Source organism: Cryptotermes secundus, unplaced genomic scaffold (genome assembly GCF_002891405.2).
Source record: "Cryptotermes secundus unplaced genomic scaffold, Csec_1.0 scaffold250, whole genome shotgun sequence".
Taxonomy (NCBI): domain Eukaryota; kingdom Metazoa; phylum Arthropoda; class Insecta; order Blattodea; family Kalotermitidae; genus Cryptotermes; species Cryptotermes secundus.
In genome coordinates, this window is record NW_019738873.1 from 2,523,334 (window position 1) to 2,548,955 (window position 25,622).

Genomic DNA, 25,622 nt, shown 5'->3' on the forward strand with positions numbered 1-25,622 from the left:
GTATACAAAATAAACAAATTTGTAGCTGCCAGGCACCATTAACATCTTTTTCATGTTACCATCTGTCTTTGTTTCCATAAGCAGAATTAAGTTGCTGGTCTCTGTTGAAGAGAAGTAATGTGTTTCCTGTGAGGTACAAACTGAACTTTAATACACAATTATGAAGAAATTCAGTCTTTCCAGGGTTAATAATAAAACTGGGACATAACATCAGAAGACACAATGAAATATTACACATCCATTCCTGAACGTTTATATACCCTATTTTACAAGAACATGATGAAAGGTGGATGGTTTCTTACTGCACCGAGATCTCTACATGAATCAATGAACAATATGGATCAACAGAGAAGACTACGAAAGACTGGAAAATTAGATCTCTCTTCTATAAGCTGAATAATGCCTGTGCCCAATTTCAGAGGGACAGTTATTTTCAAGCAGCACAGTCCTAAGAAATTAAGCATTCTGGTATAACATGTGTTACAAACGTGCACTTGAGAAAAAACAGTTAAAATACAGCAAAATGACAGCCTCACTGTGCCACAGGGGAAGATCTCAACAAGGCAGTACAAGGGATCTAACTAAATAGCTTCATAATTTCATCATCCTGTTGCAGAAAAATATACCACTGATAATTCTGCCTGACTTTATTTTAACACTGCTGAAAACTGGGCCAAGGGAACACTGCCCTCAATTATCCCCACCTGGAAGATAGTCAACTGTTCCATTCTGAAGATCAATACTTCCAACTTGTGGTATATCTTATGATTAGCATGAAGGAAAAACTACTACCAAATCCCTGTGCTTCAAATATGAAGTCTGCCTCAATATAAACCTGTGCAGTTTTGTATTTACTGTAGAAATGTAAGCATCTAGATCACAGTTCTATCATAACATGGGAAGGAACGCATTTCCAGAAATGTGCCATGCATATTTGAAATGTGACCATAAAATTTTTTGCAGATGAGACTTGTAATTACACTTTACCTAGTATATCTTCTTTCTACAAGTTTCAGGCAGGTTTCTTGCCACAAAGCCATGAAAGGGATAAAATGGACCAATTATATTCCAGCATGCATAATTCAAAGTGAAGGTGTGAAGGTAACAAACATAATCAGATTTCTTATAATTGACGACTACTTAGGGTATACGGTTTCCAAACAACATTTCAAATTTACTCCGCAGTACAGATTACAGTTAAAATAAACTTCTGAACTGTGAAGAATCATTACTCATAATTTACCTGGTGAATCATCTTCCCTGAAAGCCAAACCCAGTGCTGAGAAAGCATGCCCAATCCTCTGGTACTCCCTCTTGTATGGACCTTGATGTTTCTTTGTCTGGTCAACTGCTGTTGCCATTAAGATTTTAATAGCGCCATCCATTTCATGAATGAACTTGGAACATTTTTCTGTTTCCTGTTCACTAAGAGATATCAAAGTTATTTCTCAGTCTTCCAATAAATAATAGCACATAAAACTTGTTAAAATAAAATTAAAAAAATATGAAGCCTTCTGTTTCATATGTTATACATACAGGTCTGTAATATTCTGCGGTCGTTCGGGAGCTTGCAGCGTTATGAAAAAGTTTGCTCCCACTAGTTCGTCTTTTTCTGCTTTCCTCTTGCCAGCTTTCCACCGTTTCTCATCGGTGCAAGTTAAGAAGTGTTGCCAGACCTCACACCGAGAGAGTACTGGATGCCGACAAACAGAGTTAACAAATGCTTGCAGCTGGGCCCGTCGATGTTCTATGAACTGCTCCTCATACCTGCCTGAAAGCAGCGGTGATCAACTCAACATACAAGGATAAAGGGGTCCTATTGTTCCTAGCTGCATTTTTATCTGGCAAATGCACTTAATAACTGTTGCTGTAAGATCACCATGAGGTACGTTTCTCGGTGCACGTGCAGACAACAGTCATTGCTTCTGATAGAGAACCCTTTTTGACCGTGAAGTGCCTGTACATGGCCTTTGAACACAGGATACTAGTTTACAGAAGTTCATATCATATCCCAACCCCACTGTTGGTAAACACCTTCCACATGTAGGTTTGAAGGCCTAATCTTATGTTTATTATTGGTCTTGATGACTTGAGTCTTAAATATATTCCCAGGTTTATTTGTTTTTCTTGGAGTATCATCATGTCACCAAATACTATAAATAAATAATTTTGTTATTATTTTTCTAATGGGGTGAGACTGAGTCCACTTTGCACTGCGGCCACTGTTTGGCCTACTGTACGAGTCCCAGATGATGATAATTGTGGAGCAATCGGTGGAATGCGAACTGCAAGGGGAAACCAAAATACTAGGAGAAAACCTACCCCAGTGCCACCTTGTCCACCAAAAATTCCACATGACCTGACCTGGGCTCAAACCCGGACCGCCACAGTGGGAAGATGGCAACTAAGCACCTCAGCTATGGCATGGCCTATAAATAAACCATTCTGTAACATTATCATAACAAGGTTCGGCTCAGAAAGAATGCTTTGCTACCTTCCTCATGAACCCATGAGATATTACAAGCAACTGAATATTCTACATTTCTTGATTATGTCACGTGCTGCATCAGACATTAATCTTTTGGAGTTACTTCTCAAATAAACAAAGAATTAAGATGGCAGCACTGATTGGAATGGCGTGCAAACCTTAGGTCAGAAATGAACCCACAAAAAAAAACTTAGAGTAAACAGACTTTACACCTGAGAACTGGGAAGGTGAGCAGTGATAAGAGTGGTTTCCAGATGCTACACTGGATTTCAGTGCATGATCAAGTAACCAAACACTGAAACATGGAAACTTTTCTTTATAAAATGAAAATTCATTTTAGTAGAAAACACATAAATTTACAAATATGTCACTTTAGCATAATATCAAATGATGCAAAATACTGAGATTACAGATATCAACATATCAATGTCTGAGATCTCAGGTTCTGATGGTGGTGACGACGAATATTACATTTTCTGGGATGGGATGCCATGTGGCCTTGTACAATGTTATAATTGTTTTTCAGGAATTCTCCTCAGTTTCTCTGTTTTCTTCAGTCTTTACTTTGCCCCACCCCACTACGTGGCCACTAAATCAGCCCACTGGTTCTCCCGACTTCCCCCTACCTCCTTCTGGTTCACTTAGCCATTATTTCTTCTGGGCACTCTGCCCCTTGAGAATGACCTTCATAGGGGTCAAATTTCCCTGTCGTTTCCACTGCTTTCCTTGCTCTTATTGGGTCACTCACAAGCTCAAATCCTGATACTTCATTTCCCTATATAAGCATTGGTCCACACTCAGCTTACTCTTCTACCCTGAAGATGGAGGCAGCAGGGTTCTACAAAATGTTAGCAATATCTTCTACCAGACTACACAACATAACATCCCAGAAGATGGTATGCGCACTGTGTTCGGGATGCTTAAAATTATGAACCTGTACTGTACTTCAAAATTGAATATAGCAGAAGTTCCATACAAAAGGAATTTACCACAAATATAATGACAAGCATATATAATATTGTAATAAAGCATCCTGTTGCATTAACATATCTTTTGTACACATATATTTCTGTCTTAAATGAAGCTTATTTCCTGCTCACCCTTCTTTCTCACTACATGTTACAGATGCAGACGGCCATCATCGGGTCGCTGTCTGTCTTTCTAAAACTGTCGTGATTTATGTCAAAATTATGTATTGCATGTGAATGCAATACTTCCTAATTACAATAAATTAACCTTGAATTAAAATTAAATTAACAACCTAACGTCTTTCCATTGTGGTAGTTGCCTATTCATTTATAAGATATTTGCCTGAGTGTATTTCTCATTGTTGGACTCATTCCTGCTGCATTCCCTTTGTGGGGTAGGTATTACAAATGTTGTTTGTACAGTTTGTGAAACAAGCTGAATTAGGCAATACTGTGTTCACACATGATACATAATTTTGACATATAGTGCAACAATTTTAGCAAGATAGTCGTCATTTACTTTCCATACAGTACGGACAATTCTTCGTAAGATGAGGCATCGACTATACAATTAATTAATTTGCAACATCATGGGCCTCCTATGCATTCTTATATAAAAGAAACATCAAACTTCTAATTGGTAAATGGAAACGTATGAAAAGTAAAAAATCAACGACTGATTCGAAGTTGTATAACATCAATTAAGTTTTATCTTGTTTTATACAATAACTTTTAGTTTTTATATAATCTGACTTATTGTATTTTTATGCAAAGTATTTTAAATGATCAATAACACTGTATCCAATCTAATGTACAGCAGTTCAATGGTATATGTTTGTTAATATGTGTTTGCCTGATGATGGCCGTTAGTGGCTGAAACATGTAGCGAAACCATAGTTTGGCACTAACCTTGATTTTTTCTGTTTGCTGTGTTGTGACGGCAAATAAAAGAGTTGTAAGACAGACAACACCTCATGAAGGCCATAAGTGGCCAAAACATGCAGTGAGGACGAAGGGTAACTAGACAATAAGTTGCATTTAAGATGACAAAAGCATACAAAATGTAAGACACAATGCTTTCGTAATCTGTGCTTGCCATATGATATACAGATACACATCATTACCTGAGATCTGTTTGTCTGGTAATGGTGGAATGGGAACCAAACTAAATTTCTCTTCTAGCCTCTCATGTAACCAGTCAAAGTGTTTGTATCTTCTTGAAACCTGAATGTTATTGAACTGCAACAAAAGCATAGTGATAAAATGTAAATATAAACAATGCTTCTCACAGTATAAATGAATGGTTCAAAGTAAACCAACTTTCTATAAATTTTAACTAAACCCACTACATTCAGTTTACAGCTAGAAATAATCCTAAATCTGAAATGAAAATTGTATATGATAAAAAACAAATTACATCTGTATCCAATATTAAATTTCTTGGAATATTCACTGATAACATAATGAGCTGGAAAAACCACACTGAGTATATTAGTTCAAAACTAAGTACAGTCTGCTACATAAGAAGATTGCTTAAACCATACATGTCCATAAATTCCTTAAAAATGGTTTATCATTCTTATTTTAATTCTGTTATAAATTATAGTTTACCCTTTCGGGTAACTCACCCCAAAGTATAAAAATTTTTAGAATGCAAAAGAATATAATTAGAATTATGTTGGGATGCAGAAGGAGGGATTCGTGCAGAAATTTATTTAGAAAAATAGAAATCTTGTCTCTGGCATCTCAGTACATACTATCTCTTATGCTCTTTGTGATAAAAACAAAAACAAATTCATAGAATAAATACCAGACAGCAAAATAATCTTCATCAACCTCTTGTAAATTTGAGTATCAAAAAGAAGTTTATTGTTTAGGAACAAAGGTCTATGATAACCTACCACAATATATTAAGGATATATTGAGTGACACTAAGAGTTCTGAGGTACAATTAAAACAATTTTTACATTTACATTCATTTTATTCATTACAGGAATATTTCTGTTATAAATTTTTTAACATGCGAGTAGCTGTCTTGCTTTACAATTAAAAGAAGACAAGATTGTCAGTCTGTGTTCAAGTTCTTTAATTACTTATTTAAGAATATACAATTTTCATATCACTGTATACTAGTCTTTATTTCAATTTATTATACTATTAATGTATGTTATACAAAACTCATTAATGACATTGTGTTTTAACTATTGAATTTTTAATTAATAGACTTGTATAAAACTGTAAAAATTGTATAAGGTTTGCCATTGCTTTTACTACTAGAATTAACTTATTTATTATATTGTATATGTTTATCAGTATTTTATTACAAATGTGTATGCTATTGGATGACAACTGTAATTCTTAGTTGTGACTGTAACTAGGACGATCTCCACATCTGCATGAGAATGTATTCTCGACAGGATTTATGGAAGGTGAGTAAATGAAATGAAAAATCAAATGAGATGAACCAACCACATTTATTTGGGCTCAAACTGATCTATGATTGCAAATGCAAAGATTTGTGGGCAATACAGAAAAGCCTTTCTTTGTGAGTGCAGAAATGATCCTGCCACTTACATCATGCATACAGTAGTCTTGGTGGTAACCTCCAGTAATTTGAACTTCTAACACATGAGATGCAATCCTAAGCCGTATTTCTAATTTCATAATCCAAAATGGATCCAAAAACATATTCTGGCATGTTATACCTCTATAGGCTGAGTTGACACTAAGGCCACAGTGTGGCTGGTAGGATTAAGTCAATTAAAACTCAAATGACCTCATCTGGAATCGAACCCACGAACCTTCTGGCTTGTAGCACAGTGCCTCAACCAACTATGCTAAACTGTGCCAAAATTCCTTGTATAAATATAATATTCATACATACACACACACACACACACACACAAGTTCTGGGAAGAACTAATCACCTACTTTCCTTTGATACAAGGCTGCACCATGGCTCAAGTGGTTAGTCGCTGGCTTCCCACTGCAATGGCCTGGGTTCGATCCCGGGTCTGGTCAAGTGGGATTTGTGGTGGACAAAGTGGCGCTGGGGCGGTTTTTCTCCAAGTAATTCGGTTCCCCCTGCCAATCTTCATTCCACAAAATTCTCCATCATCATAATCACCCGGGGCAGGCTACAATAGGCCAATCAGTGGCCGCCGGGCCGAGAGGACCCAGTTGGACTCCACCCCCCACTAAGTGAATTAAAAAAAAATTCCTTTGATACAACATGGATGATACAGAAAATTACATGTTCAGCAACCCTGCTACTGTTGTGCTTGTATTCTTTTCTGCGGGAATGTGTTTACTAAGCTGTTGCCTAATGACAACAGCGGTGGGGAGAGGGGGGATATATGTACAAACACACACACAGACAGGTAATCTCATATGCATACATTAATTTTTTTTTAAAAAAGGAAAATAGGAAAATTGACTCTCACTCTGCTTCAGCAGCATTTTTAGCACTAGTTCCAAGACATTTAATGTGTACCGATTAGCATCATGACATGAAGCCACAGCTGCTCTGACCCATATGTTTACTGCTGAACAAATACAACAGACAATGTAATATCAATACTACTTACACTTGGGGTCAGCTGGTAAGCTATGAAGCTCTTCAAGCCTTTCAGTTTGGATTCCTTTTTGGGTGATGCCACCATACACACATAGGGCTCAGTAATTGGGTTCCAAACAACTCCTTTCTCTGATTCCTATTCACACACAGAAATTCATGAAAGCACATGAACCTATTTTCACAAAATAACAAGTACCTTTCAGACAGACTTGAAAGGATTCTGGCAATGGTGTATACTGTACTTCTTTTGGCTTATCTTTGGACTTCATCCAACGTCCAGTATGTAAAAGAGAAAAGACCACAACGTTTCGGAGACTGGATCTGTCTCCGTCTTCAGGTGGGCAGGGAAGGATAAACCTACTCAGTTGGGCCCGTTAGAAAGAGCTAGTCTCAATCACTGGTCCCACCTGAAGACAGAGACAAATCCAGTCTCCGAAACGTTGTGGTCTTTTGTCTTTTACATACCAGACAATGGCTGAAGTCCAAAACAAGCCAAAAGAAGTAAAGTACCTTTGAATTCATGTCATTCAGCCCACTGAATGAAAGTCTGTATGACTTCTGCACAAAGCAGTATATTATGGAAGAGTCTGATTCTACACTGCTCACCACAGCATCACATATTAATTACAATATTTCATTTTATATCCTAGTTCATTCGGCACAGTGATGGGCTGGCGTTCGATTCCCAGCAGGGGCAAGATTTCCCTCTATTCCCCAGTGTCCGGACCGGTTCTGGGGCCCAACCCAGCCTCCTATCCGATGAGTACTGCAGCCTGGTAATGAAGATGACCACTCACCTCCATCTAATGCTGAGGTCAAGAATGGATGAGCTACACCTTCACTCCATGACATGTCTTCATGGGACAGTAACTTCACCTTGCCTGTACCATATCTTGTTCATTTAAACACTTCCATTCATTCAATATAAGAACAATGCTTGCTTTCTGTAGGCTTTCTTGAAAGGATATACTAAAATTTTCATTTCGTGCATCCTGTTGTGTTATATACAATTACTTAACAATATTGGTGAGTTTTACTAATCCACATTACACAGATAATATTTTACAGGCCCTAGAATTGAATACTGAGATTGCAATGCCTATTTTCACTTTTCTATGCCCAAAATTGCTTACTTCTTGGCCAACTGCTTGAACACTTCAACATAATCACACTTTTATGAGGAGTCCATTCAAACCGACCACTGAATTATTAACATATTATAATGTGGTGCTTAATAACTTAAATCTGAGAACATTTCTGCAGCAATGGAATATTTATGGTATATGACAATTTTAATATGTACTAACTGAAACCTGGAATCTCAAATTTAACTACAAATCAAGAGTGTCCACACTCTCAAACCTGCAATTCTCAGTGTCCTTCTACTAGTCTGTGAAGTAAATATGTCGTCATGACAAACTCTTTCAATACATTAACACTTGTACAACGCTGTTGGTGGAAACTTAAAAATGTCAAATTTACAGTTCAAAGTACAGTTTATGTCTCTTTACTTCTAACAGTCTACACTCACTTTACCCAAAATTTTGATATTCTCTCTAATACTTTCTGAGTCATATTAACAGCCACATTATCATCCTGGTTTTCCAAAGCTGCAAACTTGTTTTGAGATTTATATCTGATATTTTTATTTAAGTTTTCAGCTTCCTGACATTAATTCTCTTCACATCAAACTTGCTCATTTACTCAGTGACAGTATCTCCCTTGCTTCTGGAACCACCAGACAGACAGCTCCTCTGAAAGGTCAGTCACGAAGCATACTTGAATGCCATCTCCTACCCATCAAGATATTATGATTAATCTGTGTACCTTCCCATCTGGAGATAGCCAAGTGTATTTATAAATGTTGTGATGTGGGAAAATCGATTTTTGGATGTAACAAAGTTTATTACTCTAATTGCATTACCATTACTACTTCCGTGGGAACTCTCATTTGCAGTTCCCACCCTCCCTACACATTCATGTGATACAAGGGAAACTGCTTGAACACGCCCTCTGGATCCTCATATATTATCATCAATTTTATCCTCAGTTGGGGCACACATGTTCACTAACATATCACACCAGTGACCTCTTAATGTTATATATCATATCCTCTCACGATTGGTGGGAAAGCCAGAAGGAAAGAGACCACTGGGAAGACCAAGGTGTAGGTGGGTGGACAGTATTAAAATGGATCTTAGAGAGACAAAATGGGATGGGATAAATGGATATGATCTGGCTCAGGATAGGTGCCAGTGGAAGGCTCTTGTGAACACAGTAATGAACCTTCAGGTATCATAAAATGCTGGGAAGTTGCTGAGTAGCTGCACAATTGGCGGCTCCTCAAGAAGGGCTCAGCTCCCTGAGTGAAGATGATCTCACTAAAAAAAACTCTAACCTCTTAAGTTAAAATATGATTCTCCTAAGTGTGAGAATTATTATTCAAAGTTCTATAGAAAAATATGTTGCCTATTTCAGTGCCATCTTTGTTTGCTAATTCTGTTTTCAATGAAGCTGACCTACATCAACTCCTGACATCCATCTATCATAGCACAGGACCACTTTGCACTGCTTACATCACTTCAAAGAACACATCCAAATCCTAGGTCCATGTACCATTTCATAACATGTTGATATTCTTATGATGAGCAGTTGTTAGCCTCCTCACCAACACCCTACCTACCTCTCCAGAACTGCCAACTCAATAAATCTGCATGGTGTCAGGGAACCCACTTAACACTGTGGCCACTTTGGGTGTAAAGTAGGTTATTTATAATTTAAAGTTTCCAGGCTGTTCAAGCAGTGAGTGTTCAGATTGGCCTGTGACATCATCATGTAGTAATGTGGGTGGACAAGAAATGTTTTGCAGGAAGCTGCTGCCTACATCATCAGTGTCAACCCTGAGGATGGAAGCAGTATATTCCTCAAAAGTACTGCTATCCATCAACAATTATAATTATTCAATCCTTATTCTTAGGTGTCTTCTAACAGTCATAATAAGTGCCTACTTGAAAACTATATAGATGAAAAACATGTTTAAAATGACATCCTTTAGTACCCAAATGTCTGAGGCCAACTTTTATTGTAATGATGGGTGACTTTTAACAGCAATTATAATTGCTGTTAGCAGTCACCCATCATCAAGCAGCAGCTTCCTGCAAAACTGTTAGGTTCTCGTGTTGTTCAAACGATTTCCTAGGTTCATTGCGTAGTGATGGTTGTCCTATAATCTGGCTTTCAGGCAGCACGTCACTGTATGTTGAAACTAGAAAATGTTATGATCTTGTGCTTTAATTTCACCATGCAATGGTGAAATTAAAGCACAAGATCATAACATTTTCTAGTTTCAACATACAGTGACGTGCTGCCTGAAAGCCAGATTATAGGACAACCATCACTACGCAATGAACCTAGGAAATCGTTTGAACAACACGAGAACCTAACAGTGGGGTTTCCACCATTATAAAGAGGCTAGCAAAGTCTAGGCAATGAATTGTTTGAGGCAGTAAACATGTACTCCCGTGGCAACAAGAGAGTTGTTTGAATAAAAGTGGGCGAAGCTAAACCCTTCGACAAGGTGTTCTCTATCCAGCCTGAGTGTAGGACAGAAAACACCAGGTTTGACAAGAACAGGTGGAGTCCAGCTTCGACTACAGCAGAGGACAGTGCAGCTTCAAAAACCAAAGAGCCAAGACACTTGGCCGAGAATAGCAGTGCAAGCATAAACATTGAAGAACCAATGCAGAGAGACGATGGACTAAGAAGGCTGCTTCATTCAAAAAGGGGTGTTATATGAGAATAATTGTAATAGTAAGTTTAACTAAGTGATTGTCCAATAAATGTCTTCACTAAATCCGAAACCCACAAAAATTTCTTGTTGCGATACCTATGAAATAATGCGACAATACATAACTATTATCAGATTGCACACAAGTCCTACTCACATAAATGTGAACCTTGTCCTCTTCTCTGACTGCAACTTTTACTGTGCCGAGGATGTAACTCTCTCCACCAGATTTAACAAATGTTGTAAAACGATTGAAGTTTTTCCGACCCACAGTTCCTTTGCCATCAGACTTGCCTATGAGAAACGTTCATAGTTTTACATTTCTCTTAATTAAGATCAGGATTTATACAGTTTGCATTTCTTTGCTCTGGCACGAGCTGAAACTGCTTATGTTGACACTAAAAACACACTGGAGCATACTTTACTTCGTTCAGGACGAGTGTGAGCATGAGTGGAGGTGTGGCAACATTAATGGCTACATGTGACTGGCCAACATTTTGGGTGGACCAGCCAGTACAAAAGCACTTAAAATATTCACCTACTCTAAACACTATAGGGTGATCAGTAAAAACAGTCTTAAATGGCTTCAACATAAATGTGCATGGAAATTTTCTGGGTGCCTTCCTTGGAGGGGAAAAATCCTTATGGCATCAACACTAAAAATGTCTTGGAAGAGTCCAAAACTAAAAGAAAAAATGTTTCTTGTTGGGCCCCATCTGCTTACTATTGCTATCTTCAGTACTCCAGATACCAAGGAAAGGTTATGAAGCCTCTGCATCCCTTGTATGAGAACAATACTAATTCCTATAAATGTTCTTATGACACCAAATGTAACTGACAAATGAGTTCACTTCATTTAACATTACAAAATTATTATTAGGGTAAGTGAAGAAATTAAAAGAAGAAAACCAGTATTTTCAGACAGAAGTCATGTTTTAAACAAAAGTATTATTTTAACAAATTATTAACATGCAATGATTCAGTGTTAATTTTATATAAATGTCTGACAAAAAAGTTCGCCAACTCACCACCATGTGCTTGCTGTGGTAGCAGTGCACAGAAACCTCAGAATGGTTTGATGAGGTTGGCATTCCAGCGTTTCACAGACTTTGTCTGAGTGGCATCTATTATTGTCTGAGTGTGTTTTGGTGTCTTGCATCATGACAATGCACCTGCTCACACGGCACCGTCTGTGAGGGAGTTTTCAGCTAGTAAACAAATAACTGTGCTGGAACACCCTCCCTATTCACCAGATCTAGCCCCCGGTGACTTTTTTCTGTTCCTGAAGATAAAGGAAATATGAAAGAAAGGCATTTTGATGACATCAGGAGTAATACGACAGCAGCTCTGAAGGCCATTTCACAAAACCAGTTCCAAAATTGTTTTGAAGGGTGGACTTGGCACTGGTATTGATGCATAACTTCCCAAGGGGAGTACTTTGAAGGCAGCTACAGCGATATTCAGCAGTGAGGGATATAGCACTTCTACTGCGATGAGTTCGTGAAGTTTATTGTCAGACCACATAATTTCCCCTGCAGCTGAATATATTCAATAACAATTCCCTGGCAGCTGGTGAAAACATGGATGGTAATTTGGTCTCATATATAAGTAGGTTGATGTTTTGTACATCAGTGTGATACACTGATTGACATTCTTTGTGTTTCATCCAAGCATTATCACATATACCACTGAACACTGCTATTTCTTGCCAAGATCTTAAACATAAATTAGTCAGATTACAAGCACACACACCAATCTGTGAATGACTGAGCCTTTGTATACTTCGTATTTTAAATCTGTATGTTTTGTGACCAATATTGCTATCAAAATTATGTGCTGACATCCAATATTTTAAGGCAATATTAATCAAAATCTGGGTACAGTTCTAGGACAGGCAATGAGAGTCATAAGATAGCAACAGTAAGTTTCAAAATATATCCTCAGCTTCAAATTCAGGGAGGGCACAAGTTCCTTGCAGACCATGCACCTCAGCCATTAACACTGCCAGTCTTGTTGCTACCATACATGCATTCATACAAGCAGATAAAACGAACTATTTAGCCTTCTAATTACAGAAAACCAACACTTCTGGTGGAAGAGATAACTTTTCATCAGCAGAAGTTTTAAGTTACCACTACCATAAACAAAACATTCTATTTGGCTAAATTCCTTCAAACTCTCTCCATAAATAAAAGTATTATAATTGAAACATAAACATAACTGTCATGTGTCCCTTTCAGGACTTTCACCCTTCACTGCATCCATGAGTGAGGTTCTGTATTAGAACCCTGTGGGTTAAATATCACAAGACACAATCACTAATACACACCTATAGTACTCACGTCACCAACGCTCCCAGATTTTGGTATCACCTGCCCTGAAGCGTATGCTGAATTATTTGTCTGTGATGTCTGTGTTCCACCACCTTCGGAGTCATCATCCCATTCGTCATCCCAATAATCACCCCCCTCATAGGACTGCTGAGGAAAAACGTGATGACACTTGAAGCGCAACTAACAAAAGCTAGATATTATATCAACTTCAGCAGTAATAAAAGCTTATTTTAATCAGGAGCAGCTTATAACCTCTCATATGATCCTACTTAAGTCCTGTAACTGACAATGTCACTTAACAAACAAGATATGTGACGTGATCAATTAAATTTTGGACTGGCCATAATATGACATTAGTATTGCTTGAATAAAAACACCAAGCGAAGGAGAAGCTGAATGTTTCGGCATCACTGTGCCATCTTCAGGTGTGTTATTTACATTAAACTATTGCACTGTTCGCCATCATGTGTTGTTTATAAAATGTTAAAATATATACACATACAATGTTTGTATATAAAATACATACAAAATCCAAGGTTTTCACAACTTAAAAAAAACTTTAATATACCAAGACAACTGCTGTAGTTGTGAAAACTTAGGATTTTGTATATACTGTTCATTACAAACATTGTATGTGCATATTCAGAACACGCGCTGTAATAGTGGTTTCCAAAGAGTATCGATGTCCCTCTGATGATTGTCTATAGGGACCGAAACATGTAAGGGTGTTAAGAACTGAAGTAGTAAAAACTTCAACAGTCACACTGGACGGAGTTATTTTATCTTTTATAATATTGTAAGATTACGTTAGTATTTTTGCATTAATTGTTGTGTTGACAGATATAAATATATTCATTTTGACTGGTATATAACATCAGTTACCATTGACAAAAATGCTGTACTGAGCAACTGATACTCAACCAGTCTCCTTGGCTGTGGAGGTTTTAACAGAAGTACATAGGGCTGATCTAGTTGGCTCACGACATGCAAAGGGTTAAATCAAACCAAGAAACAAATATACAGCATTATTAAGAATTTTAAAAACTCAAACCAAGGTTTAAAGCTTCATTTCACAGTTTACCAAAAAGTCCTGTCAAAATGATACTTTAACTTAATTTTAATTATTATGCATAGAGGCTAGAAACTTTTCACACAACCCATACAAAATGGAAACAACGCTAGAGGAAGAGGATTAAGATGATTAATGGTGGGGAATGATACTTCCTCCTTCATGACACATCTATCTCATTTACATTTGCTATCCTACCAGTTTTTTATTGCTAGTGGGCTGGGACTAAGTCCCTTGTACTGTTAGACATCTGGAAGGGAATACCATATGACAACAAAGAAGCACATCTCTATCAAATGTGAAGACATACAAAACACACCTGCCTAAAATTTGTGTGGTTTATGTTTCAAAACTCCAGCTCAGAACTTAACAACTTCAAAAAAATATGGGCCTCAGAAAGAACACAAGTGCATGTGGGTTCTCTAACACTGCTTCAGCTGGGATGCATGCAGTGTAACAGAAGCTTCATTTCTGCACATTCATCGCATGTTGCTACCAGCTTGGACTTTTGGTTATAAAATAAGGTATGCTTACAATACCCGTTATGGAAAATGAAAGAGGTCACTACTTAAAAAAGGGGGAATTAGCATGAGTTTGTAACAGTTTGATTGTTATGAAGTACTCTGTGTTTTGCAACAAGTTCAGTCACCTATGCTTAGTGTAACTATAAAAGTATGATCATTCATATGACATGTAAACTTACAAATCAATGGTGAAAATAGGCCATAACTACATTCATATGAGATTTACAGTGCCTCTGAGTCACAAAGCTGAGGTGGTATCAATTATACACGACTTCTGTAAATTTTCTTAAGATTGTAGGATTTGAGGTTCTCAGAGTGGTGGTTATGAGGCGTACTACCTTCCAGATATAACCCCATTACACCCCAGAACACAGTATTCTTAAGGTACTGTACACAGTTTGTCTATCAATCAGGGTTACTGGTTTTTTGGACTTTGTCCATCGTTCAGTATTCTAAAGCACATAATGTTTTGGAAACAGATCCAATTTCCAAAATACTGTGTTCTTTAGAATATGAATGACGGACAAAGTCCAAGAACAGAGTAATCATAAATGTTATATCACCACAAACGTTTAGAATCTGCATTTTGTCTGTTTTATATTTTATTTTGTGCTGTGTTAACAAATTCTTGCATTTTTTTTTTCAATATGTCTCATTCCTCTTTCACGTTGCATATGCTCCTTCAGCTTAGCAAGGAAAGACTGGCTGAAAAAAAAAACAGTGACTTCCCTCGACAAGGCTTGCAGAATAAACATAAATTAATACTGATTTTGACTGCTGCACTGCTTCTTCCAGTATATTTGAGTATGGTGGCATGAAGGAGGACAGTGCAGGGTGAGAGAAGAATAAATTATTCCTGAAGCGTATGCTGACATTTTGTGAGATATTCCAGATAAAAGAAATTGAAAACAGGTCACTAACTAATGATAGTGGTTTTTAGTTTTATTAGTCATAGTGTAGTTGAACTTCTGAAAGATATCACTCTCAAAAATATTAGCACACAATCTTCCAAGAGGCCATGACAACAATCAAACTGTCTAAATACAGAGGCATGTTTTTCTCAGCTGCTATTTCTGGGACAGCAGAACTGGAGACCTTGAAAGGAGGTGGGACATACCAATTCTAAAAGCCAAATTCAAAATTTAAATTTTAAATTTGTTATACCATATGTAAAAGGATTTGATGGTTAGAGAGGTTGTCTTTTATTAAGCGTGCAAATCTAGGAATACATTACATCGTAAGCTGTACACGCTATGTACCTGCTGGGAACTTAGTGGTTGCTGCTGGTGGTCACCCTGGCTTCCCCACGTGTCCTCTGTATTCACTTCTTGTACCGGATCTGTGAATGCTTCTGGGAGAGGTGGTGGAGGCATTGCAGGAGGCTGGCTTCCTTTAACTTCCTAGAAAAGGAAACCTGGTATGGACTCCGAACAAGCATCTCCTCCACACAATGTACTGACAGATAAATTCCATGTCAACCCCAAATGATGACACATTCCAACTGACACAATACAAGATTATACCACTGCTTCAACTGCTCAACATAATTTTACTAATCTATTATATCATTTCAATTAAACCCTGGACATGTGACAATGCTTATACAATCCAGCAATATTACTACTTATGAACAAAACAGGAAGCACAATTTAAAGATACCACAATTACCCGTAACCTGTTACTACTTTACTAGTTCATCTACATCAGGAGATTATAGTTATATATATATAAGTCCAAACGGCTGCAATATAAACACAAATTTCAGATCTATAATTTGTAGCTAATGTGAAACTGTCACATAGGTGGTGCCTGTGGTGCCGTGCTGTGTAGACTACTGATGTTTGAACGTTACACTGCCAAGTATAAACAGCATGAATACACTTTGCAGTGTTAAGCAGTTCTCAGCTCTGGATTTAATGATTGGTTGATTGCTGGCAGGTTGCTCTGCACCCCAGCAACATGGAAAATGCAGCTTCCTCTATCGGATAGGGGTTGTGGCAACTCACAGTTATGGCCTTTGGCATTTGCAATGCTGCAGTAATGTTCAAGATCCTGATGGAATCCACCTGCAAAGCCTTGCTTAAGAAGCCTCCCTGGTGTACCTGGACGATGTAATCATTGTCGGTGGGATGTTCCAACAGCAATTTAACACCCATCAAAGGCATTCCAGAGGTTCTCATAAGCCCACATAAACCTGAACCCCCAAAAGTACTAACTGTTCCAAAAGGAGGTGCTGCACCTATAACATGTATCATCGGAAGGAGTGACTATGGCTCAGTAGAGCTGAAGGATGTACAGGAGTGGCCACTGGTGAAAGACAAACAAGAGGTGAAAAGATTCCTTGGGCTGCGTACCTACTACTGGAACCGGCTTGGTGGACTTCACACAGTCAGTAACCCTGCTCCCACCCCCACCCCAAAAAAAGGGGGGGGAGGGGATTTCCTAGTGTTCTCCAGAAGATAATACTGCCTTCTGGTCCCTGAGAAAGTCGTTGTGTATGGCATCTGTCCTTGGATAACCCTGATCATTATAGATGCAGATGGACACAAAATGGGGATTGGAGGTGTGCTGTCACAAGTGCATGTTGGCCAGAAGCATGTAGTAAACAACAGGACACCATCCAAGGCCAAGACAAACTACTGTATGATCTGACAGGAGTTACCGACTATTGCAAAGAAATTGGAACTCTTCCACGAATACCTCTGGGGACAAGAGTTCCACCTGTGTCCTGACCACTGTGCCCACACTTGGCTCCTTAGTTTGAAGAACATGGAGAAACAAACGGCCTGCCAAGTACACTGTATCTGAGACTGCAAATTTTACATACAGACGTCGCCAGGGGCAGGGGCACTCTCCATTTCATCCTGCTCAGAGGCAGGCTGAAAGAAAGTCAAATGACAGTCAGGCCTACACCTACTTCAGCAGTAAAATCATCCGAATAAGTGCCTGTTAACCTCTCTTGGTATTGGTTCTAAACTTATCTTTAAAATTTTCTATGATATCTGAATAAGTACTAGAAGATACATCTTCATCACTGTCACTTGCTGACATATGTAGCAACTGCATTGGTGATTTTCTGAATCTTTTCCTTAGGATATTTGTTTTCTTATGACCACTTCTTCTTAATTGGTGGTTCCCATATATCTGCAGACTGCTGTTTAGTACAGTATTTGAGTAGTACTATTTGAAGTACTATTTGTCTGTTTTGTGCGAAGAATCACATTGGTGCATTTCAACTTTCTGTATTTCACTGATGTCTGCCCCTGAAGTGTCAATATATCTCAGGCTTTCTCATTTTATAATGAGTAATTCTGCATTTTACACAAACTTTAGCACTTTGTTTCACAGTGGTAACTAAATTTATCATCAATGGCTAATGGTTCTTATGTCTTTACTAACTTGTGAAAGTACCTCTTCATTAAAAGGATTACAGTAGAAAATCTACTCAGCCACACTCATTACTTGGTACAAAACACAGTGCACCAGAAAATGAAACATTGATAAAATAAATATTTATTTACAACTACAGATAAACAAATACACTTAAAAAATTCTTAAATTCCACAATACAACTGAACGTTTTAGAAATGTTGTTGTTTCACAACAGGAAATAAATACTCTAATTTGCAGTTTATGGAAAATAACAATCTGTAATCTGTTTTAACTTGACATATTCTGCACTTTCCCTGCTATTTGTGGGGGAAAACTAACTAATTAAATTCTCAGAATCACTGAAAGCACCTGTATTATCTTGCTTGAAGAAAGAAAACCCTTAAAATTTCCATGAAGACCTATGTGTACATGGTTGATTCTTGCAACCAAGTAACAAAACATTTAATTCCTTGAAACGTTTTTAGTGTTCTGCCCTTCAGACTTCCAGCATATGTCAGGCAAGTACTGACCTGTTAACATTACATGTTTTTCAGAATTTTTAAATTGTAGCTTATAGAGAAATTCAAGGTCATGTTTTAAATTTAATGTCTTTGAATAGTTTTAGTATAGTAACACAGTTCTACCAAATTTAGAATAACATTTGTGATGATGTGCAAGCCAGATTTCCCCAGTTTTCAAAAGTTTAAATGACAGTATCTCTTGAAATAAGTGAAACAGGATTATGAAATGTTATACATCAATTTCCATGTCCCAATTTCATTAAAATCACACGAAGTATGGCTGTGCTAGTTTGAAATGGAGTGACATGCTTGTTTACTACTACCTGAATAGGCATGATTCATCCTCCCAAAGAAACACATTTTCCAGGAAGAATAAAAGGTTTATTTTCAAGGTTTTGAAATACGGTGGAACTTGAAAATATACTACCACCACTGTATCTTCAGTGGAAGTTTAGGTCACCGCAAATCAATTTATAATTTGCTGTCGATTCACCTTGAAAAACAATGGAATGGTAACGCTTGTAAATAAAATTGCTGCTTCATTCTGGTTTCCTGCTTCACTTACTCTTCAACCTTGAAGATGGAGGTGAGAGGTCCCACCATAAGATTAGGTGAATTTCACCAGACTACATACTAATGCCACCAAAAGGGCCGCGCCATAGCTCAAGCAGTTAGTCACTGGCTTCCCACCGCGGCAGCCTGGGTTCGATCCCGGGTTTGGTGAAGTGGGATTTGTGGTGGACAAAGTGGCGCTTAGACAGGTTTTCTCCGAGTATTCGGTTTCACCTGCCAATCTTCATTCCACCAATTGCTCCACAATCACCCTCACCTATCATCTGGGGCTGGTACAATAGGCCAGAAGTGGCCGCAGTACAAGGGACTTAGTCCCACCCCACTAGCAATAAAGAAAAAAAAAAAAAAGAAAATGCCACCAAAGAAGACAGAATTCTTCATAACCATCACTGTGAGAATCTCATATCCTATATATTTTTTAAATACTGTAATTCTGAAATAGCAGCAAACTGGATGATTGTTTTCTCACACCATCTGCTCCAAATTATCTCATAAACTTCCTACAGTTCTGTCATTGGACTCTGAAACACCCCATATACTAAATTCAATGCTGTATAAGCAAAGCAGCAGGCAGTGCTGGTGGGTCACATAGGGACCATAATGAACAGATTCCAATATGACACTATCTACTATTCAGAGGGGAAAATCACCGTGTTACCAAGTACCTACAATCAAATGATGACACTGCACCTCCTTCATGCCATTCACATCATCAAATAATTTTAATTTAAACTACTGTCACACAACCTGCATATCTGATGAAGCAACATTCATAAACAGCCGAAATGAATCAACAGTTAAGCCCACAACTGGCCGCAACCACTAAACTGCACTGAGCTGAAAAGTGCTTGCAACATTTCTGACACAGCCTAATTTAATTAGAGCACTGGAGCCTACAATTAGAACAGCTTCAAAAGTGCCTAAACTTTTGATGTATGATGCATCACTACATTACACACCTCAATGTGAATGTCAGGATTTTACTCAAATTAAAATCCAAACACTAACATATAAACTCTAAAAAGGGGGGGGGGGGCACATTTCATGACAATTCTATGGAACAGGGTCCTTCTAAAAACCTGAAAGTCACTCAGGAAATTCTCTGTCTCGTATAGAACCAAAAAAGTGAGTACCACAATTGCAATATCCTGTCACGGGACAATATCCTGAGCCAGTTGAATTATTTCTACAAGATCCGTTACAATATTACCCTCTCCTCACCTCAGTACTTTATGCAGTCTCTTTCCTCTTTCAAACTAAAATTTTAAATGCATTTACTGCCCCATGCATGCCACATGTTTTGCCCATCTCATCCTCCTTTACTTTAATACCATCACAAATAACGTTCACGTGGTGAGTGCCACAAGTGTGTAATTTTCTCCACCCTCAACACTCTACTCCTGCTTAGGTCAAAGAGGCAGTGCCACACTTCAGGCAGTTAGTCGCCGGCTTCCTACCATGGTAGCCCAGGTTCGATCCCAGGTCAGGTCATGTGGGATTTGTGGTGGACAAAGTGGCACTGGGGCAGGTTTTCTCCTAGTACTTTGGTTTCCCCTACCAATTCTCATTCCACCAACTGTTCCACAATCGCCATCAATCAGGGTTGGCACAATAGGCCAAATAGTGGCCGACGTACCAAGTGGACTCACATCTCACCCCACCCCCAAAAAACTAGGTCTAATGTTCTCCTGAAGTCTCTGTTCTGAAATGTCTCAATTTATAGCCTTCCTCTGGGGTGACAGACCAAGTTCCAAGGCCATACAAAACAAAAGACACAATTACAGGGTTGCATAAACTTTAACCTTTACGTTTCTGGACAGAAGACAGGTAGATAAAATATTCTGTACCAAATTGCTGAATGTTATTTGTTCCTCACTTTCACAAGACACATAAATCTGATTTGTTACCATCATTCCTAATATTTTAATTCTGCCTCATTTTGTGGGGATTTATTACCTATCTTCATATACTAATCCCCACCAACAACAGACATTACGTTCATGGAGGGGGGGGGGACTTCAGTTGTCAAAACCAAGGTTTTAAGAAAAACTGTGACCACTGTAAACCCTTCAAAGTGGAGGCATTCAATCAACAGTCTAATAACATGATGTGGGATCAATTCTTAAGGGTATCCAAATTTTGCCTTAGAAAATGTAAAAATGACATGCATTTTGAACTTCCATGGTTCTCTTTCTATTTAAATGAAATTTGTAACATTAGTTCCATACTGACTCTAGACTGGGGCACGTGGTAGTGTAGTTGGTTGAGGCACTATGCTACAAGCCAGAAAGTCGCAGGTTCAATTCTCGATGAGGTCACTGGATTTTTCAATCTACCTAATCCTCCCAGCCTCACTATGGTCCTGGGTCAACTCAGCCTCTAACAGAAATGAGTACCAGGAATATTCCTGGGTGTAAAGGATGGCATCTCCAGTCCAGATTATCAGCATGGACTACAAACTGATGTGTCTCATTGAATCCACACTAATGATCCAGAATGCTTTGACCTACAAGTGCTGGATAAAATTCTGTAAGAAGGCGGTAAGAGCACTGCACATCTCAGTTCTGTAATTTGGTTGTTATACTGCGAGCATGTGAGTAATACTGCCCCCACCTTCAGAGTCAAACTGTGTAAGGTGGGTTAATTCTGTGTACATATAGGTTCAAGTTTCAAATAGATAATTACAGGGAAGACTGGGAGCTGCTGCCTTGTCAGCCTAAAAATCAGTAAGAGTTCTGTAGTCAGTTTTATTGCCCTTCTTATAATCTTAATCAAAACAAGAATTTTCCACTGCCATGACAGTTTTTCCTCAATCCAATTCTAGATTTCAGACCATAATGTTTACCTATTGTTCATGCCAATTTTGCTGGGATCTGATTAATAACAGACAATTTACACCTTTTACTTCAACAAAACTAAACTCAAGTAGTACTGGAGAATGCCGTTTTCTGGGATGTGGCGCCACATAGATCTTGTGTGAATCGATGTTCTGGAGGAATGTATCGTCTCCTGCAGCCGCCTGCTCACGCTTGTTCCTCGCTCATGGATTTCTCTACCCTGAAGATGGAGATGATACATTCCTCTGAAATGTCGTTTCACACAAGATCTGCATGGCGTCACATCCCAGACAACAGCATTTTTCACAGTCACCGCCATGAAAACCTCAAATCTATCAAGTATTAATGATTCAGCTCCATACATTTCAGTCTTCATAAAATCATTAATCCCATGCACATTTAACACATGGCTAAGATAATGTTTCCATTTATTCAAAATACTTTAAGAATTTTTACTAAAATTATCACTGTCATCTTATTTTCAAGGTTGTAATGTTAATAAATTTAAGCTTTTATAGAAATTACTAGTACTTTTTCTGACTGTAATAAATCTATAATTTTGTCATTCAACTATACTCTTTTTTTGTTGCTGTTGTTCCTCCTGAATGTTCTATTAGTTTCACATTTTACATTGTTAAAACTGTGTGATCACTCCAGAATAGCATGCTTCTTTGATCTGCTGATTTTGAATATTCAACAAACCACTGAGTTCTGCTTTCATTTCATTTCATTTCATTTATTCACCTCCCATAAATCCTGTCGAGAGGGTCAGGGTAACCTAAACTCTCTTTGATGGAAATTTTGAAATTATTTCTTATACTCCCCCAAACCCCTTTTGATGTCTACATTATCATCCAAGTTTTCAAAGTCATAATCCAAGATATAAGACCTGACATGGCTGACTGTCCATGAAACTTCTTCTCATCTGAGAAATGGCATTCCAGTCTTTTCCTGGAACAACCTGTACTGCTTATGTGAACAGGTTTATCCTATAAAGCTAACTAAGGTAATGTACATATGTACCTATGGATTATTTCTATGTTTCTGTAATCCTGAACATATGCACATTTCAGATTACAAACTACAGTTACGAAGGGCACAAATGGCGCACAACCAGCTGCACGCAGGCGTCTCTTCTTTTGCTCCATACAAAATTAATGATAACAAGCAGATTATATTTGTCTTGAAGTCTTCATGGCGGTCACTGGTTGTGCGGTGGTGTCTGACACAACACAACTTTTTTAAGTCCTTAGTATGTATGGTCTTTATGTTATGTAAAATATGGGGAAATAAACTTCCTTCTGAGTATTTGCAATTTAACACACTCAACCAATAAACCATCCTCGGGTTAAAAAGTTAAAAAATAAATAGTAATTCTGGGCTAGCAGGTGAGCCATGCATAGTGGGTGAGAGTGAAATACTGGTCCAACCACATAAGAGATTATTTTCTCAAAGTTGTCTGTGTGCTGCTGTGAAGATAACTTGTCCTTGGCCCTCCTAGACCTCACATAAAATGTCAACAAAATTCTTTAACAATTTAGCCATATTGCACAGCCAGCAAGTATTAACTTTAATATACTTTGATACCACTGCACCCTCACCTGCTCTTCCATTGTAACAAAAGCATACCTAACAAGCAGAGTAGCTCCTTCTTTTGAGTACACTCAGAGTCAATTTCCTTCAAATACTGGGTTGCTTTACATTGTAACTGTCCTGAAGGAGTGATTATGTAGTTAGTTATTTAGAGAGGGTGGGTTTCCCCATGCACCGCGACCAGTTTGATAAATTGTGCTTCCCTCTATGATATTCTACCAGTCTCTATACCCTACCGATAAATGGTGCGTACCATCAGTCCCGCCGAGCAAGCGAGTTCGGCCACTTGCTTAGCGGTGTCTATAATGCTTCCCCCCTCTATCAGAGGCCTTAGAGACTATTGTTGGGCGGGAAACATCCTGGAATTTGGCTCAGTGATCCCCTTTGGGGATATAAGGTTCTTTTACGCGCCGCAAAGTTACGACACGGGACACACAGCCTAACGTCCCTCCCGGAGGACCTGTTCCCTGAATTTTTCCGTCCTTAAAAATTCGACGACCTCCGCCGGGTATTTGAACCCGCGTACTACGAGTCATGAGGTGGGAACGTTACCTCTAGACTACGGAGGCCGCTGTGATTATGTAACTTGATTTAAATGTTTACAGATATATAACCTCACCTGCACATATGCAGCAGGAAAGAGGCCTGTTTGACCTGCCTGATTAACACCTTCCCACCATCCTTCACCAACATTTTGTCGTGTGACAGTGAGCACCTCTCCTGCAGTGATGGACAGTTCCGCAGTTCCAGGTTCCCCAGCAAAGTCATACAGTGCCTGCACCTGAAGTATCCAACAGTATCCATCCACAGTAGCTATTCACACGTCCATGAGTGTGGCAATTAATGAACACGTATTGTATCAAATATTTTCACTTCTTATGTAAAACCATGGAGTTATCGTTATGTCAATCTACTGCCAACACAAACTGCATGTACAGAAGCATAAGCCTACGTGTCAATAAACATAATTTTAAATTTTGGAAGAAAATAATTTCGAAATATTATAAAAAAATACGGAGAATCCAAAAATGATACTCAAGCACATAAAACCCTGCTTTACATTACAGCATTCACAATCACAACATATATCTGCATGCATGATAACACACATCATTAACTCACCCGAAACCCCGCCATTTTGACAATTGACACTTGACTGTTGACACTGATCTCACAACCAGAGATGTTCATGTGTGCATGACGTCATTGAGAAGCGAGTTCCAAATGAATGATTCAAACGTCATAAAGCTTTAAATTCTATTAGTATGACTACGAATACTCAGTATTCGACACTTTCGTTGATAAATATACGCACAATTAATATAAACCAACTTGATTCACCACTCATAACACTTGATGTAATAACATCAACGGCTTATTGCTGCTAAATGTAGAACTCTTTAATATATTACTTCACCTTAACGGAGGTATTAAAGTAACAATCCATACATTTTTTTAAAAGAACGTATCTCACATACAATCTATAAAAAAGTTCAAGGGGGCGATTACACAGTCACACATATGGACAAAGCAACTTGTCACTTACTGACGTAAATCACAAATAAGCTATTTATGTAGCATATCGCAGGGACGACCGGGATGACAATGCAAGATAGCAATTAGTTGCAATCAGCTGTTAGATGTTGACAGTGCCGGCTCCCCCCTCCGACCAAAGTGCATGCTTTCGCTTCAACTCGCTACATGTTCACAGATGGCAGTAAAGTAACATGTAACATTATAATGTAAAATCACTATTAAGGGAACCGTGATGAATGGAATTCATTCTTCTATCATGTCGCTGAAAGTTATAGACGAATGTATTTTGTCTCTGTTTACCGATCAGTGGTTAAGGCGGTTAAGGCGGCCAGGGATTTGTAAATATCATACTGCCGGGTGGGGGGGGCACAAAGTATTTGCTGCCATCTCTACACAGACGGACCGGACTAGACAGTCAGAACGGTCAGAACGGTCAGAACCGTC

At 38.4% G+C, this 25,622-nt stretch overlaps 1 protein-coding gene across 2 annotated transcripts in view; it reads right to left on the bottom strand.

Annotated features, from left to right (window-relative positions):
* LOC111871141 (sorting nexin lst-4) overlaps positions 1 to 25,281 on the bottom strand; it is a 36,683-nt gene extending 11,402 nt beyond the window's left edge. Inside the window, exons 1-9 of one of the 2 annotated variants that reach the window (XM_023864009.2) lie at positions 24,765 to 25,281; positions 24,262 to 24,423; positions 16,006 to 16,146; positions 13,150 to 13,297; positions 10,978 to 11,114; positions 7,044 to 7,169; positions 4,581 to 4,695; positions 1,537 to 1,771; positions 1,244 to 1,425 (exon numbers count right to left, since the gene is read on the bottom strand). In XM_023864009.2, the coding sequence (XP_023719777.1) occupies positions 1,244 to 1,425; positions 1,537 to 1,771; positions 4,581 to 4,695; positions 7,044 to 7,169; positions 10,978 to 11,114; positions 13,150 to 13,297; positions 16,006 to 16,146; positions 24,262 to 24,423; positions 24,765 to 24,833 (1,315 nt within the window). In that variant the 5' untranslated portion in view covers positions 24,834 to 25,281. Of the gene's footprint in view, positions 1 to 1,243; positions 1,426 to 1,536; positions 1,772 to 4,580; positions 4,696 to 7,043; positions 7,170 to 10,977; positions 11,115 to 13,149; positions 13,301 to 16,005; positions 16,147 to 24,261; positions 24,424 to 24,764 lie in introns of both variants that reach the window. The other variant, XM_023864008.2, reaches the window with a different exon arrangement.
* Positions 25,282 to 25,622: the final 341 nt, after the last annotated feature.